Below are 17,392 nucleotides of genomic sequence, written 5' to 3'. Positions count from 1 at the left end.
ATTATTATTATTATTGTAATAATTTTTATTATTATTGCAATTATTATCGTTATTACTAATGCTACGACCTTTCGAAAAATTCTGATTGCTTTTATTACAATCCCTTGTAGAATTCATAAAATGATTATTACTGAATCCGCCGGGCATAGGAAGACCTGAAAAAAATTGAATTATTGCTTAGTGAGAGGAAAATCAATCAATTCATGCACATTCCGTACTTTCTTGGATGCGTGCCAAAGAACATAATTTTAAATCTATATTTTAATACGATGCAAATATTAACAAAAGCCTTTTGGGAAAATTATTTTTATTAATAATTATGCCAAAAAAAAAAAAATACAAAGGTCAAGAAAAAAAATCATTGTTTCCCGAAAGCTGTCACACCTTTTCCTTCTTTTCTTTTTAAAAAAATCTGAAAAAACGTTTTTTATTTAACCATTTATTAAATCATAAGCAAAAATCTGAATATTAATAAACTTTTTGCTCTTCTAAATAAATTTTAGAAAAGTGACCCCAGTTTTAGTGGACAGATGATAGTACGCCTTAAGCGCGCGTATGCATAAGCAGTGCTGGATTTGTTAAAAATGAAACCTTAGCTTAGCTCAGCCACTAAAGCGTATATTACGGCACTCTGATATGTCTTTCTGTCAGTTATTCTCAAGGATCTGGGGTCGGCCTGTATACGATACGAAGGAGAAAAACGATACGATCGCTTTTTGGGTTGATGGTACTCGATTGCCTTTGCTATCGTGTTGAGCTTCCATCCGTTGTATTTATAACGGAATATTTGTGATATCATCGGTATATATATATATATATAGAACAAAATATTGCAAAGTAAAGGGAGAAAATAAAATGTATAAAAAAAAAAAACACGGGAAAAGCAAATGAGTTTTTTTTTTTTTTAATTTCCAAAAAACATTAAACGGTAAAAGGTATGAACGTGAATTATCCGTTAATTTAGATATTGGTTCATGCTAATTTTATTTAAAAAACTTCTGCGCAAATTCGATGTGGGAACACCAATTCTTGCCTCTTTTCCACATACGTGTGCTTTTATTTCACCCATAACACGAATAACCTGGGCGAATAAGGTCATTGAGAGGTCATTGGTTATTGGAGTAAGCCAATGCTCCAACATGACTCCAAAGTAAAGAGTCTAACAGAATTCGATGGAATGATTTTTCTGGCAGCGCCACCTAGGTATTCTTGGAGTTTGCATAATCATTGAACTTTTTCTCAATAAATTGATTTTGTCATTAAATGTATAGCATTTTATTGAAACGACACATCGTTAAAATCGAAGTCATCTAATTTTTGCCACAAAAAAAACAGTTATTTCCTTAGCGTGCTCCATTGACGACAACTGCAAACCCATTTTCAGCAAGTAAATGAATTCAAAAAAAAGTTCGACTTGAATGTCAATCGATAAAATATTATTTTCACGCAACAAAACCAATGGATCCCGTTACATTCTTTTTATACCTGCACACATGCCTGCGTAAAGAAACAATTAAGGATGAAAATCTTGTGATCATCCCAAGGAGACTGCTGAGGAATAAGAGTAACCCTCTTCGCTTGTCATCACGGCGGCAAGGTTCTATACGGTTATCATCATTTAGTAAATTCCTCAAACAGTAAAATGAACGAACTGTGAAGCAAGGAAGGGAGGGAATTTGCTTCGATAACCTTAAAAAGTTTGATGAAATAATTAGAAACTATATAAAATAAATTTTCATCAATTGCATCAAGCATCATATCATTGTTTATTTAAATTGACTTCTTCTTCTTTTTTTTTGACGACTAACTTCATATTCCACATAAAATTTGCCTGAGTCTATAATGCCCGGGCATTGAATATCGCATTTTAAGACTATTTGCTAAATAATTTCGGGTAAGTGTATATTTCCACTACTTCGCAAGAATTTTTTCGTCAATTCCGTAAGCATTTATACCTACCCAAACTTTTTTGGGTACCAACAAGTAAAAGCATTGAAAATCGTTATTTGAATTTATTACTTTTGCCAAGATTTTGTACGGTTCATCTCTGAGATTAAGTAATCTCTCCACGTCCATTTTAGTCTATTTGTTCTTTGAACATTAAGGTTGAGAGATATTTTGCTTCCGGGCTAAAATATAACATTTTACATTCGATGCCTAGCGAACATTCATACGAGATCGAGTACCGTCGTCCGATTCTCGTCAACAAGAACCATCAACCCAAAATGCAAATTCGATATCGGGTTCACTTGATAGCGGGAACCGTTTTAATCGAATTTCGAAAGAAAAATCTCCCAGAGTTAAACTTTTTCAATCCCACCACTTGAATATTGAATCTGTGCATGAGTCCGTAATGAAATTTGCTTAAATTTGAATAGATTTGTGAGTGAAAAAGAACTGTTCCCCCAATCGACGAAATTTCCCCTAAAGGGATACGGAAAAAAAATCACTCATTAAATAGTGCAGTTTTCGAAATGATGAATAAAAATATTTAAGTTAAGCTTCATTTATGTCCTCCTTGAATGTATTCTTTGCGGAAAATAATGCAATTAAAAAATTAGGGGAGAAATCATGCTTTCCAATTAGGCAAATATAGCAAAAACCAAGTTTGGCGATAAGTAAAACAAAAAAAAAAAAAAAAAAAAACAAAAAAAAAATGGAAAAAAGGCCAAAACATAACATAAAAGCCACGTAAATGTGTAAAGGATGAACAAAAGGATGGTAAAATCCTCAAAAAGAGAAAATAAAAACTTGTATGTTTGTTAAGTAAATAATAAAAAAAAAACTTTCAAAAACGACAATATATGTATGACTTACAGCAACTGTTACTCATATTTTTGTTTAAATTTGAAAAGAAATAACTAGAAGGGCAAAAGCTCGTTATGTTTGCATTTTGAATCGTCGAATTAGCATTTGCTAGATGAACATTCACATCAACATCATCATCAATACCGTTATCGTTATCATTATCAGGATCATGCCGGTGACATTGAACAATTTCAACAGAATTTATAGCCGGAAGAGCAGTACTCGTCTTGACAGAAGCAGTTGCGGAATTGTAGGAAGGACGTGACAATACACTTTGCCTTTTACGCGCGGTTGTCGTATCACTCGCAAAATTTGCTAAGGATTGATTAGTTTGGTCATCGCTTGTGTGGCTGTTGCTTTCATTATCAAAATAATTACAATTAAATTCGCAATTTGTACGAGTAGAGGACGCTGCCAAGTTAGGGCCAGGTTTGGAAAGAACATTTACACCCGTTTCGTTAGAATTTGTAAAGCTACTACTATCGCAACAATTGCCATTATTAAGGAGATGTACGCGAAATGGATTCGTAAGACTCAGCTTTTGGTGAACGATGCTTGTCGCACTGCTCGTTGATGGTGACGTTTCTAATGAGCACGTCGTTGCCATCGACGTTAAGGAGGAGGACGGCGATGAAACTGAGACGGTCACTGGTATCGCTGATAATTGCATGCGGCGATTATCATCAGAATTGCATCCATCATTATAGTTAGGCCAGGGGAAGGGGGTAATATATTGTTGCGGTATAGTTTGCGGGCGTTCTTGATGACTTAAATTATTAAAGCAAAATGTTTGGTCTGCTGAGCTATCTTGGTCTGCTGGCCAATTAGTCCAAGTCGTATTGCAGAAGCTATGAAATGGGTTTACATCATCTGCAGGTGCTTTATGGAAATCGCTGTTAAAAGAAAATTTATTTCCTACCAATGTAAAGGGTGTTAACTTATTATTCGGCGCCACTTGACTAAGATTAGTTGCTTGTTTTTCGTTAATATGTTCACGTTGTCCCTTGAACTGGTTATCGGCATTGTTCAAATTAACAATGGCATCGAAATAATCGAAAGGATTATCAAACCTGTTTTGACAATCCCTAAGCACCACATCCGCTATGCTCGAGGATTCCTTCGCCCTGCTTTGGCTATCGTCTGGACACTGGTTATTGCTTGCACTAGATCCTGTCACCGATTTTTTACGAATGGCATATTTTCTTACAAATTTACAGCTGATATTTTCAAGAACATTAGGTTGTGACTCTTTAGATTCATGCAGGTGTGAAAAGAACAAAGAAATTAATGTTGAGAACTTGTTGAAAAAAAACAAAGAAGAAGATAACTTAAAATGTTAATAGAAATAGAGAAATAAACATTATACGGCAATAAAATCATAAAACTTAATTTCAAGTTTCGCTGCAGAGCTTGAAAGGCTATGCCAACACAACAGGTATAAACATTTGTAGTATTTGACATGTGTATATGTGTTATTATAAAATTCATTTCAATAGAAGGAAATCGTAAATCTAATCTCTCACTTTTCTAAATTCTAAACATAGTTCTAAATTCTTCCGCCCAATTGACTTATTCATCGCTTTCATGTACATCGTCTTCTTTCGCTGTCATAGATAATTCGCGTGTAAATCGATGGTGTGTACCAAAGGCGAAAAGACATTAAATAGTTACCGGTTCAATTAGAACAAGATGATGAAGAAGATGAATATAAAATAATTTTCATTATGCCGTTAGTTTTTTTTTTTTCATTCTTTTATTGCAATTGCTTTCAGTTCTTTTACTCTTCCTTAACTTAAACTTCGTAACCTAACATATTCCCTGTCGATTATTAGTTCATTTTTTTTGTCTCTTTCTTTGTAATAGGAGAGCATAACAGTCTTTCTTGATAATCATTTCCGGTTTTATTCCTTTCTGGTACATTGTTTATGACACGTCCAGCGTTAGTTGGATTATCAAAGCGGCCGTTCTCAACGGCATAGAGCGCCATGGTCAGTCTTCAGGGATTTAACTGCCGTTTCAAATCGTATAACTTGATAAAATACTCTAATAAAAGTATACGCGTCTGATGACTGATGCGAAAGATCAGAAATATTTTATTTATTATTAGTGTCCAGTGCAGGTGCTACTACTTAAGTAACAGTAACAATAACAAAATCAACGATCATTTACGTTAACGCTGCGCCATCATATTTAGATGATGAGTCATATTTGCAGAATATTTTTGATTGCTTCTTCTAGGTCCAAAGTTGTGATTTGAAATCGAACACTATATCTGTAAACGGCAACCTTTTTTCTTTTTATGCGCGTAACACGGTAACGGCCAGAAAAAAGAGCACGTGCAGAAAGGGAATGATATATTGCAAGATCGTCGTAACAACCTATTAGGACTAAATACTCACTATAGCTACGATCAAGGTAAACTCTACCGTACTTAAAGGGGGTTACTTGAACACCGAAAACCGTAAGTGAAGGTGGGAACATTGGGATATCCTTAAATCTTTTGTACCATCCTTACCGATCAATTCAATTTAGTCCATGTCTATGAACTTGGAGACAAGGCCCAATTTCTTGAACACCTTTAAAGCAACGGTTTGCATCGTTATGTAAGGTGATCCGATCGGATAAAAAATATGAAATTTACTGTAGACAATCTGTAATGTTCACTAACTTAAACCTGTCCATTTGTCGAGCGAACGTAATTTCACTGCAAATTCTTAGAGCAAGCGGGTTAATGTTCGCGTCAATTTGCAATGTAATTGCAGATCAATATTTGCTTTATATTTGTAAAGTGATCCGAAAAATATTTGGAAATATTTGTTTCTTCACGGAAGTTCTTGTGTGTGCAAATTGAATCAAAGGAATTCGAGTAAGAAGTACGTGAGCAACGCTTGTGAGAGAATGAGAGGTAGATCCCACAAAATATATACTTTGCTCCATTTCCATTTGATTTCTTTTTGGAAAGGGGGAAAAAACTATTCCGCCTTCGCGTGATATCGTTTCGCATTATTTGCGTCTGGAAGGTCGTATATCAAGTGCGTGACATTTTAAGGAAATATTCATTGATCCGAGCACTAACCTCATTTTGGTCGTGAAAATGCCAGTACTTACTGATGTTAAACGAATGCAACTCGTGTCCGTTATATGCAAATGAAGCGATGAGGATGCAAAATTGCATTGTCATAATATTTGGACTGATTCTCAGATGGAAAAAAATAAATAATATAAAGATTTCAGTCTAATCAGTGCGTAACATGCACACACACACAGATCTTTAGTCAAACTTATGTTGTAGTTGCGGGCACTTTATTAAGTCATAGCGACATTGAGTTAATTGTCATTCTCATTGTTTAAAGCTTGAATGCAGCATACGTTTTATGTTGCTACAATTTGCTACGAGACTAATTTTGTGTTGCCATTTTACGTATATCTTCATAACTGGTTGAAGAAGAATTAATTTAGTCAGAGAAATAAATTCAAAGACTAAAGTCTTAAAGCACTAGCCTCTAAGGCTATCGGATTAATTGAAAAATCTACCGCACTTGAGATTTGAAACCATGGCCATTGAGTTGTCAGTCGACATTCTTAGCCCATGCGGCCACTTAGATGAAAAACACTTCTCTCTAATATAAGAAGAAAGTTTTCTAAAAAAAAATTCAGAAAACTAGGCAATCAAAAATTAGGATCTAAGTCCACATAGTAAAGCGCTGCCACGAGATAGTAGCACACAATTAAAATTTGAGTCAGAACTCATTTATAACAGGATTTCTGTTCTACGTAGGAGACTTATGTTTTGAATGAGAAAAAAAAGTAATTCCTTTACCTTTATAACGAGCAAAAAGAAGCTTCAAAACCCCTATACAGTATATAAATTCTTGGCCAGTTAGAAAATATCACCTAGGAATTTGCAAAAGAGCTTCTAAGTGAGTGAGAGCGTATCCTTTTCAAAGACAAGCCTACAATGCCCACATATGCCTATGCGATAAGAACTTTTATTTTGAAAGCAGAAAATATCAGCCTCGTCCACTCCATATTATAGAGTATGAAAATTTCTTTCTTTCATTTTTTTTGTCGTCTTTAGAATAATGGTGATGGGTATGAAAGATTCAGTCACGACCGAATATAATTTTCTTACTTATTTTTATTCATTGTAACAAATACTTGAATTTCATTATATCATTGTATGGTTCACACCAGTTATGACAATGGGTTAAATAATAACAAGGTGTCACATTCATGATCAGTAGCCAAAGTCACTTGTGAATAAGAAAAGGAAAGATTGCTATGAATCAGAACAGATGTCTGAATTTCGGAAACCCTGTGATGCGCATAACTATGAGAATGACATTTTCGAGTTTAAATGCAAAAAATATAAGAAACAAAATACGAGAAGAAAAGGCAGTAGACAAAGAATTTTTTGGTTTGTTGAACCAGCAATAAATTAAAAAAAAATTCGAGATTTAATTACTTGATTTCATAATAAAAACAAGTAAGAACATTATAGTCGGGCAAGGCCGATCATTAAATACACTACACTGTCTAACACAATTCTTAATTTTATTATAGAACACAAAAATTATATCTTGTTTCTCAATGGTTGTGCGTTCAAATCTCAAGTGCGGTAGAATTCTTTAATAAAGCCGAAAGTCTTAGATACATTTGCTAGTGCTTTAGTCTTGGAATTTATTCTCTAGCTAAATTTATAATAGTAATAATAATAATAATATGTCTTGATTGTATATAAAGGCAAATTTTTCATGTGCACAGCGTTGGAGAAGCGGGCCCAAAACGTACCCTAATATAGTACAAGTTTAATCCTTACATAGGGCAGGATCCAAAAATCGGAGTTGTAGAGTTCATTTCTGTATGAAGTTCCTAAAATATTATGGGTCAATTTCGATCACCATTTGTTAAAACGTAGTTTTTCCTGCTCTACAAAGGATCAATTTCCGCGAAAATTTTTTTTTATAAGGTAGGATCCAAAATGTAGGCCGAGATGGTCTAAATTTGGACCAGTTAATTTTTTTATGTTAAATTGCTATTATGATATAATTTTCATCACAAAAATTTATACCTTAGCTTTCGATATTTGAGGGAGGTCCGAAAATTGCCCCAGCCATTGCACAGTTTTCATACCAATTTAGAATGCCGAAATATTACTACTTAGCCACTTTTGTCAAGAAATTTTGAAAATTGCTATATTTTTCCAGATAACGAGTTTTCAGAATAGGGCTTTACATGGGGAGTGGTCGAAAAAGTGAACCGAAACGAACTATTTTCAATAGCGTTCATCCTTGGACCAAAACACCTTACTATACCAAATTTCATCGAAATATCTCAAAAATTGCGAACGGCAGCTTGAACACAAATTTACATGGATAGACATCAAACGGACAGAGAGACAGACAAGCTTAGATCAACTCATCGGTATAATAAAAGGAGGGTTCATCTTAAGCCCTTTTGCGCGTTACATACGACCGCGACTAAGTTAATATATCCTGTACCATAAGTGGTGTAGGTTATAATAAGAGAAAATTTGTAAATGAATATTATCTCAGAGACATATATATATATATATATATATATATAGGGCTAAAACGCTTAGAATGGTTCAAACAGAATACAAAGGAAATCAGAAACAGTAACCACAGTAATAACGATAGCCGACTGAACAGGAGATATGGCTTAAACGAATATAAGGATCAAAAGCATAACTTTTACTTAACTTGAAAATGCTTCCGAAACAGACATATGTGAGAAGAGCTTGTAGTAAGTGAAATGGATTGAGAATGAACTTAGTTCTTCTTTTTTTTGCAAAATATTAAACATCGTCGAATTATTAATGCGGAGCTTACCTGCAGCGTTGTAAATGGGCGCGTGTTCGAAATCCGCAAAATTCTCAGTGTTAGCATTGCATAGAAACTGTCCGCATTCATTTTCACTTTTAATATGCCCATTGGGTATAGATGGGACAGAAATTTGCGCAGGATTTTTTTGATTACCATCATTTAGGGATTGGCGAGTAGGTTTTAAAGTCTGAATTTTGGCGTAGCCATTGGACGGGGAAATTTCCGGTGAGTATGCAGTAGTAGCATCGAATATATTGGCTGTACCGAAATCAGCCACAAAATCTGCTTCGCCACTGAAACCGTTACTGGCACAACTGCTAGTATCGGACATGGCTCCAACCGAGCCCGACCCGAAAGCGTCTGTTTCTTTGATGCCATTAAAGCTATTTTGCAGTAGAGTATTGTGCTGGGGACGGCTTATAGCTGCTGTTGATGTTGTTGTCATTTTCTGCGTTAAAGCATTCCTGCGCAGGCCATTGCATTGAGAACTGGGCGGTGTTAATTGCGAATGATTATTGTTTTGATTGTAATTATTGTTACGATTTTTATTGTTTTCGTTATTGCTATTGCTGTTATTGTTGCTGCTAGTTTGTGTAATGCAATTTTTGTTCGCTGAAATGGATGCAAACGCACCTGCGGACGCTGTAGTTGTCTTCAAATTTGTGGCGTTTGTGAGTGATTTTAAGGGACTAGCCGGCTCTAGATAGTAGCGCTTGCGCTCATACTTATCGATCATCAATTCACGTTGATCCTGATGTACTACCCGTTTAGGATCCCATAAGCCCAGCCAGGTCTTGGAACATATATCATTCCCGTGCGTTTTTAGAAAATCAATCTCTTCCTGGGTAAAAGTTGCCATTGAAATGGATTTCACGCGATGGGGCGGTGTTAATCCGCGTCTGAAAAAAAAAAGAAAGTATGAGAAACAGATCCAATTGACGTCAATATTCTTGCTTAACAAGTAAAGTGCAAGTGCACAAATGTTTTAGATTTCTTCCGCTAAAAATGCATCCTTAGTAAAAATGAGTAGTAAAAGTTATCTTATCGTTGGTCCCAACATTCATCAGCTTGCTGGAAGACCTTGAATTATTAACCGATAGAACAACTATCCGCGAAAAGGTCCACACAAGAACAAACAAGTAAGAAACTTAAATCCGTTATTCTAAAAAAAAAACAAAAGAGGAAAAGAAAAAAATTTTCATGCTCTATAATATGGAGTGGGCGCGGCCGATATTTGCTATTTCCAAAATAAAAGTTTTTGTAACATGGGCGTGTAGATGCTGTGGGCGTGTCCTTCGAAAAGTTTAAGTCACTTTTAAATTCTTTTGCAATTTATGAGCGTTGTATCTTCAATTTCGCTAACGGGACAATGTTTACCACAAACACTACACTGGCATGCATATACACATATGAACGGACGAACAAACGGACATTTTTAATTGCATTCCAGATTTGAAATTGCCCAAGAATTTGTATACTTGATGGGCTTTTTGAAGCTTTTTCCTGCACCTTCTAAAGGTATTGAAAAAACAATTAAAACTTGATATCTAAAATATTGAGTAGGCGCGATCAATTTTTCCCATTCTTGTGCACGAATGCTGTAACATAGAATATGCATTCAAATTTTTGTAGATTTATTTGCTATAGTTTATGAATAATGAGCAAAAAACCAATATTTCATTCCTTTTGAACAACACAGGTGTTCTCAGTTTACGTGGTGCTGTAGGCGTGTCCTTCACCCGATTTGGCACATTTTCAATACCACCTTGCGTGCAAGAATTTCCAATGTTTCTGCCAAATTTGAAATCGATAGCTTTACTTTTGCGGCCAGGAAAATGTTTACAACCAACATTACAAGGACGGACGGACAGACGGACATGCTTAAATCGATTTAGAGTTTAATGCTGATCAAGAATATATATACTTTGTGAGTTCTCCGATGCTTCCTTCTGGACGTCGCAAACATTTTCACAGAATGAATACACCCTTCATCCTTCGGTGACGGGTATAAAAATAATGGTCATCTTTTTGGTTTTTTGATAAATTTGTAGGCAAAAATTCAGGCAATGATTCTGAATCGATTGGTATAATAAAAGGCAGGTCAATCTTAAGTCCTTCTCGGGGCTTTCAAAATAATATACAAGAAGGTACACGGCTTTTTCCTCATTACACTTTGCATGTTTCTGCGAAGTTAAACTTTTGAAAACAAAAAAAATTAAAATTTAAAATCTTTGTTTAAATTATTAGATATTCAAAGTTTCTTATAATTCTTCCTTTTTTTTATTTGCTACACTTTCCTATGAAGCAGGAAAGAAATGGCAAATGCTTCGAAAATTATGTATCGGATAGACCTACCTAAGGCGTTAAATATGAAAAAAATAGTGCGAAATTTAATTTCGAAAAATCTTAGTTGATACTTTTGGACGGGCGGGTTGATGTGTCTATCATGCTCAGAATATCACGTTGAATAATACGATTAACTTTTGGAAGTAGGAGAGGACAAGAGATACTTATATAGTATCTGACTTTTTCCTCTTACAGTTGATGTAAGCAAAATGTGTTTTTTTTTTTTTTTTTTTTTTTTTGCACAAATTTAATGCTTTTGTATTTTACATATTCAAAGTCAAATATAATTTGACCGGATGTGTTGAAAAAAAAGAAATTTTTTTTTTCCATTTGCGGCAAGAGACTTGATGGCGTCTTTAAGAAAAATTCTATACTGGAAAAATAAATAAATAAAGAAGAGAAAATGACCTTGCACGCTACGAGGCGTTAGTAACGATAATGATGATGGCGATGATTTTAGACAAAGTGTTATGTAGAATTTTTACTTGCATTCATTTTTAAAGCACTTCTAAAGTTTGTGATTTACTTAAATACTGGATGGATATTGTAATCATGGCCATCTTGTATATAACACATAATTTCTTTTTCGGAATTTGGTGATTTTTCAAGTTTTTCCCATATTTACCATAGTAGATAAAAATGTCCAAACTGTCAGTTGCAAATGTTTGCTTTCACAAACGAATAAAGGCTCAAAGAACTCCCTGTCTTTCATTCCAATCTTTTAGTGGTTTAGTACTGGAACTTAATAGGTTGCATAGTATTGGCTATCTATTACAATGTTACACTGAAAGAACTGCGCCATCGTTAAGTAGTGTAGCTTAGACTATTTGTCATTCTTATGTTGTCGCAAACAAATCGTTGCAAACGCTAATATATCATAACTGTGTCAAGTTCGGAGAGCTTAAAATAACTTTTGTTTCCCCAACATACCGCTAACATATAAGTCCTCAGTACTAATCGGTTCTTACATCAGTAAGAACGAACTTAATATGTGCAAAAAAGAAGTATTGTAGATACGAATGCACAACGCACACACATCTTTATTATTATTATTTTAATAAACATGAGTGTGTACGTACACAAGTTCTTTCGTCTTTCGTCTTTCGTCTTTTTTTTTTGTTTTATCCGCAACACACACGTTTCATATATTTTCTGATTGAGATTTTCTTTGGTAAGTTATTTTCAACACATTTGCTTGGCTTCGGAAATTATTTCATCGCTTGTACCTATAAAAAATTTTACTAGTAAGTATTCGATAATTTCCAAATATGTTAAAGTCATTAAAAGTGGAAATATTTTCGAATACAAATATTGCCAAGTGAAAACGTTTTGCAGGTAATCGGCGAACCTTTTCTTATTACGCTTACTATGATTTCCGAAAAGGATGATTGCTATGTACAATCTCTTTGGCTTTACAATCTTGCCGCTTCTTGGAGGATGACTCTAGAATCGGAAAACGAAACAAGAATCAAGTTTGATCTTCGAAAAGAGTTTTGAGGTAATAGCAGCGATTTAAAAAACTATACAGACGTCGAAGATCGTCAAACGTATAACATTACCCAAAACACATCAAAGATATGTGTATTTTGTTTGAGCGACTAACATCTTATTACAAGAATAACTCCGTTCCATGATAAGAACTAAAAGCGATGCACATTTGCTTCATTAACCACTTTTCTACTATTCACACCTAAAAGGAATGCTTACTTTGCTGATGCATTTAATAATAATTTCGCCGTTTTTACAGTAATATTAATTCTACGGTAACCTATTAATATGGATAATATTTGCTAATCTTTAAATGGTTATACGCTGCGCATACTAAGAGTTGACCATAACTTCAAATGTGAAAATATCGTCGTCAGTCTGTTTAATTCATCATCAAATTTTTAATTTCCATGTTGGGACTAAGAAATAAGGAAACCGTTATAACAAGCCCAATGCGAACGAGAGTCACTTGTTAATTTACGCTAAACTTTTTATTACGAAAGTGACTACAATTTTTCGCCATCAAGAGCGTACGATAAGCGACAGAGACATGGCCGCACCGAAAAATGAGCTCAGTTCTTTTTTTTTTTATCAGGTTTAGCGAAATTTTGCTTTTATTCCCAATATCACAAGTGGTTGTCCAGAGTGTCCCCTCTGCGTGGAACTACTGCCTGCAGTTTTTGTTGCCGCAGAATCTGCGTAGTGTGGGTCTTCTACCCGATTGTTGGGAACGGCCCTTTAGGGAGTTTCGTGGTGGCTATATTTGCCGCTAAAATCGCGGGAACATTAAATATTTGAGGTGATAAATAAGCCTCCTTCAGGCCCCGTCAGAGGAAAGAAGAAGAAGAAGAAATTGCAGTGAATGCGTGTAACAGTAAAAAACCGCACATCGTTGTATGAAAACAAACTTGAGTGTTTCGTGTTTGAAGGACAAATTGGCATATAAAAGTTTAAGCCACTAGGATCCCCACGGAAGCGTTTTTGAAAACTATGGCTTTACGTAGTAATTTTTGGATGCCTTACGATGAAAAGAAACAGTAAAATAAAATAAAAAAATCAGAAAAGAACTGAAAAAATTATTTCATATTCAATTAATGGATCCAGTGTCAAGTGTTGTATAGCAATTATAATAAACAATTGTTGCCTATCGCAAAATAGAGCTGAACTTAATAAAAAGAAAACGTTGATTACCTTCACAAACTGTGGTAACTTTGTTGTACAAACGCAAAAAACTAAAGAAATTAAAATCAGAGAAAGTATTTATAGCCAATAGCCAACCATTTTCCTTCCACTATTAACAGTAGTCACTAAGTTAAGTTATCAGAACGAACAATAAGTAAGAAAATTATATTCGGCTGTGAGCGAATCTTTCATGCTTATAGCGACAAACTTTCGATACAGAGGAATCAAACAGAGGTGTTCTCATTTGAGTAGTTCGCTGTGGACGAGACTGGCGATTTTCTATAGCCTTCGCCTTGCTTTGCTTCCTTCTCCTCTTCATTCCTTTCCTTTGCTTCTAAAAACAAACGAACTATGGGGGCGTGAAGAAAAATGTTTTTACCAAATTTGACACTGATAGTTGCAGGAGAAAGTTTACCACAAACAGACATTAGCCTGACGGACGAACGGACGGGCAGACGGGGAATACTTAAATTGACTCAGAAGTAGATGCTTATCGTGAACATATATGTTGTGTGGAGTATCTCAAGCTTCACCCCATCCTCCCTCTTCCACGCCATTCACCGGTTGCGGGTTTTATTTTTATTGCTTTTAAGCCTTGGTTTTGTTTGTGTTTACTTGATCCAAAAAGCACACATGGCAACTGGAAACACGATAACAAAATAATTTTAATTTTCTATTTATAGAGTAAGGCAGAGCTTCTACATCACTGTTGGTTTTACGTTGTTAAGAAAGTGAAAGTTTCTTTCTTTCGTTTTTCTATGCACAACCACATTACTGTTACAGCATCTAGGAAACAGTTACAATGACGACACACACACACACGTTTACCCTTGTTGTAATTATGCGTGTGTTCGAATCTCATACAAACTTAAATTTTAGAATTTTGCTTTAATTTATAAAGTCTGGCTTCATCGACTTAAATACACTAAGCCACTTCGCCTGGTTTTATTAGTAATACACTAAAAAGTGCATTATTTTCATGTAAAGCCATAATTTTAATGGAAGCCCATATATTGGAAGGTTAGATTTCCTCTTTGCGTTTCATAATAACGTCTATATTTTTTGTGGTTAAAAAGAAATGGACCTACGTGACCCAAATTCCGTATCGTTAATTTTTTTTGCTGAAACGCTTATGAATTAATTGTAGTTACAAGATATTAAAAATTAAGCCTCTTTCCGAAGGGCTCACTACTCTTGAGATGCAGTGAGGGCAAGAAGTAGATCCATGTGATTACTATCATTAGAAAATTTTCATCGCAAAAAGATTAGCAATTAGGCCTTCTTGGCATATAAGGGTTTAAGATTCATGACCTACGTAGTCCAACTTCGGCAAGATAGATTACTTTCTTAATTTACTATTTTTTACCATGAAATAAACATTGGAAATTCGACCTTTCCAACATGTAAAGATTCACTCTCCATAGGTATGGTTATATGAGACGGGATTCAAAAAATGACAACAGACGGTCCAAGGTTTTCACACCATTTTGGAATACCGCAGAAATTTTAAACATTGCATTTTTTTTCATATAACGACCTTCTAGAATAGAACGTTATATGGCGAGTGGTCGAAGAAGTGGACCGATCCCAGCCATTTTCAATAGTTTTCGTTCTTTGGCCAAAGTACGTCTGTTTGCAGATTTCATCAAAATGTCTCAAAAATTGTGACATGCAGCAAACGGACAGGTAAGGTTAAATCAATTTAATGGATCTTAAGCCCTTCTGGCTGTTGCAAACGTATATATTCTGTATTACCAAGTGGTGTAGGGTATAAAAATTAGCTGTACCAAATTTGGACCATGTCGGCCTATTTTTTGGATCCTACCCTAACAAGAATTTTCAAACTTTATGTTATTTAGAGCAGAAAAGTCGAAGTTTTAATATTACACGATGAAAATTGATCCACAATAGTGATTTGGTATAAGAATTAATTGTGCTGAGTTTTGAACAGGTACCCCAACTCTTGAACCTCTTACGCGTAACCATTCTTGCGAAAAGCAAGGCTTCATTAGTAAGGTGGTTTAATTTTTAATATATAGGTCCATAAAAGCAAGTGCATAGAAAAGAGGATATAATTTTCGTGTTGTTTGGCGAAAATAAAACTATGGTAGATATAGTGCCGTAGGGTCTTTAATAGACGACCTAGCCCGACTGTAACGTGTTCACTTGTGTTTTAGATATGATTGTTTGCATATTCTCGACGGGTTGTTTATTTTTACTATTTTAGGTTGTATACGAAACTTGCAAGTCATATGCTTATTTTTCAACAGAGGGTACAAAGTCCGATCGCATGTCATGAACATAAATATCCATCTAATAAAGGTATTGTTCTCAGTACAGAGACACCATAAACTTTCCGGCAAAAATTTACGTATTTTCGGAGGGCAAGTTGTGCCGGCCAACTTTGTACAGACATATTAAACAGATTAGATAGATGCAGTAGTAAAGACAATGTATCTTAACTATGTCGTTCTTTCTGTGCGATAAGAAGTTTGTTTTTTTTTTTTTGTTACTTTTCTCCCCGAATATGAAATAAAAGAAACGCTTCTTCCTGGATATTCAAATGGACTTCATACAGGGCGCGTATGTTGGACGTATGCCGACGGAAATCGCCGTTTCATTTTTTTTTATATATTTGACATATGCTCGCTTAAAAACAGCTGCGATGAATTTCGCTCTGGAATCATGCATAGAAGTGATAGGGGGATTGTGAGACCATTTTTTTCTAGTGATGGCGTCTTCTAACTTTCATTGAAAATTGTATTTAAGTTAGATTTATAAATTCCAACATTTTTTAGCACTTTAAATACCAAGTTAGAGGAATACTGACAACAGCTTCGGTCAAGTTACAACGCATTGTAAATGATTTTTTTTTTTTTGTAATATCTCTCTAATAATACTTATATATAAAATTATATTTTGTGCTAATTGTTAGAAGCAAGTACATACATATTCTGCTAATTTTCCTACGCCGCTGCAATGAGATATTTTAACAATGCAAAGCTAATAAAGTTAACACATGTGGTTTGTTTGAATGAACAACAACAATTGATATTTTTACCAACATACGTTACATGGCCAATTCTCTAAAGTATGTCTATGCCACTCAGGGCTGTATATATAAATGCATTTGCAGCAATGCATATATATGCACATAAAGAAGAAAAACAATTATTAAGGTATTAATTAGCTTATGACCTATTCTACTACATAAATGTCTTTTGCTATATTTAGATCTGCGTCTAATAAATTTGTGTTCGTAGCCAAGTTCTAAAGCGTTATGAGCAAGACACGTCACACCCATCCCATTCGGCAGAGGATCCAGTGTGAAGTTCAATTGAAATTACATTTTTAAATAGCCGCAATTCTTTGGCGGTGATTCGTTCCAAAGCCTTTTATAACTTTGGAGTTTTCTGATCCAAACGCTTCAGGTGAGAGGTGTCGATTTATTTATTTAAGCTTTGGCTGGCTTATGGTTCTCGATATCGAATACGGTCGAACGTAATTTGAATACGTTACTCGGAAGCAATTTTGTGTTCGAAGGAGTTCGCAATCGATAAGGCAAAGATGCATACTTCACAGCGCAATCGTAAATTTTCTAATCGTTACAGCGAGTCCTTAACCCGCAGCTACTGGATCTTGAATTATTGAGAACCATAAAACAGGTCGCTAATCTCTAAAGCACAAGAAAAAGTGCTTCTTGCCTTTAAGTCGTCGAGTGT

The 17,392-nt window shown here is 34.9% G+C and overlaps 1 protein-coding gene across 1 annotated transcript in view; it reads right to left on the bottom strand.

The window, feature by feature from the left end:
- Positions 1–17,392, bottom strand: part of LOC119635248 (putative uncharacterized protein DDB_G0282133) — a 39,299-nt gene that overhangs the window by 12,191 nt on the left and 9,716 nt on the right. The window contains exons 3-5 of the mRNA XM_038029932.1: positions 8,661–9,553; positions 2,818–4,056; positions 1–155 (exon numbers count right to left, since the gene is read on the bottom strand). Of these exons, the coding sequence (XP_037885860.1) occupies positions 1–155; positions 2,818–4,056; positions 8,661–9,553 (2,287 nt within the window). The remainder of the gene's footprint in view (positions 156–2,817; positions 4,057–8,660; positions 9,554–17,392) is intronic.

Source organism: Glossina fuscipes, unplaced genomic scaffold (assembly GCF_014805625.2).
Source record: "Glossina fuscipes isolate IAEA_lab_2018 unplaced genomic scaffold, Yale_Gfus_2 26, whole genome shotgun sequence".
Taxonomy (NCBI): domain Eukaryota; kingdom Metazoa; phylum Arthropoda; class Insecta; order Diptera; family Glossinidae; genus Glossina; species Glossina fuscipes.
The sequence above is the reverse complement of the archived record's forward strand: the minus strand, read 5'-3'. Positions and strand labels throughout refer to the sequence as shown.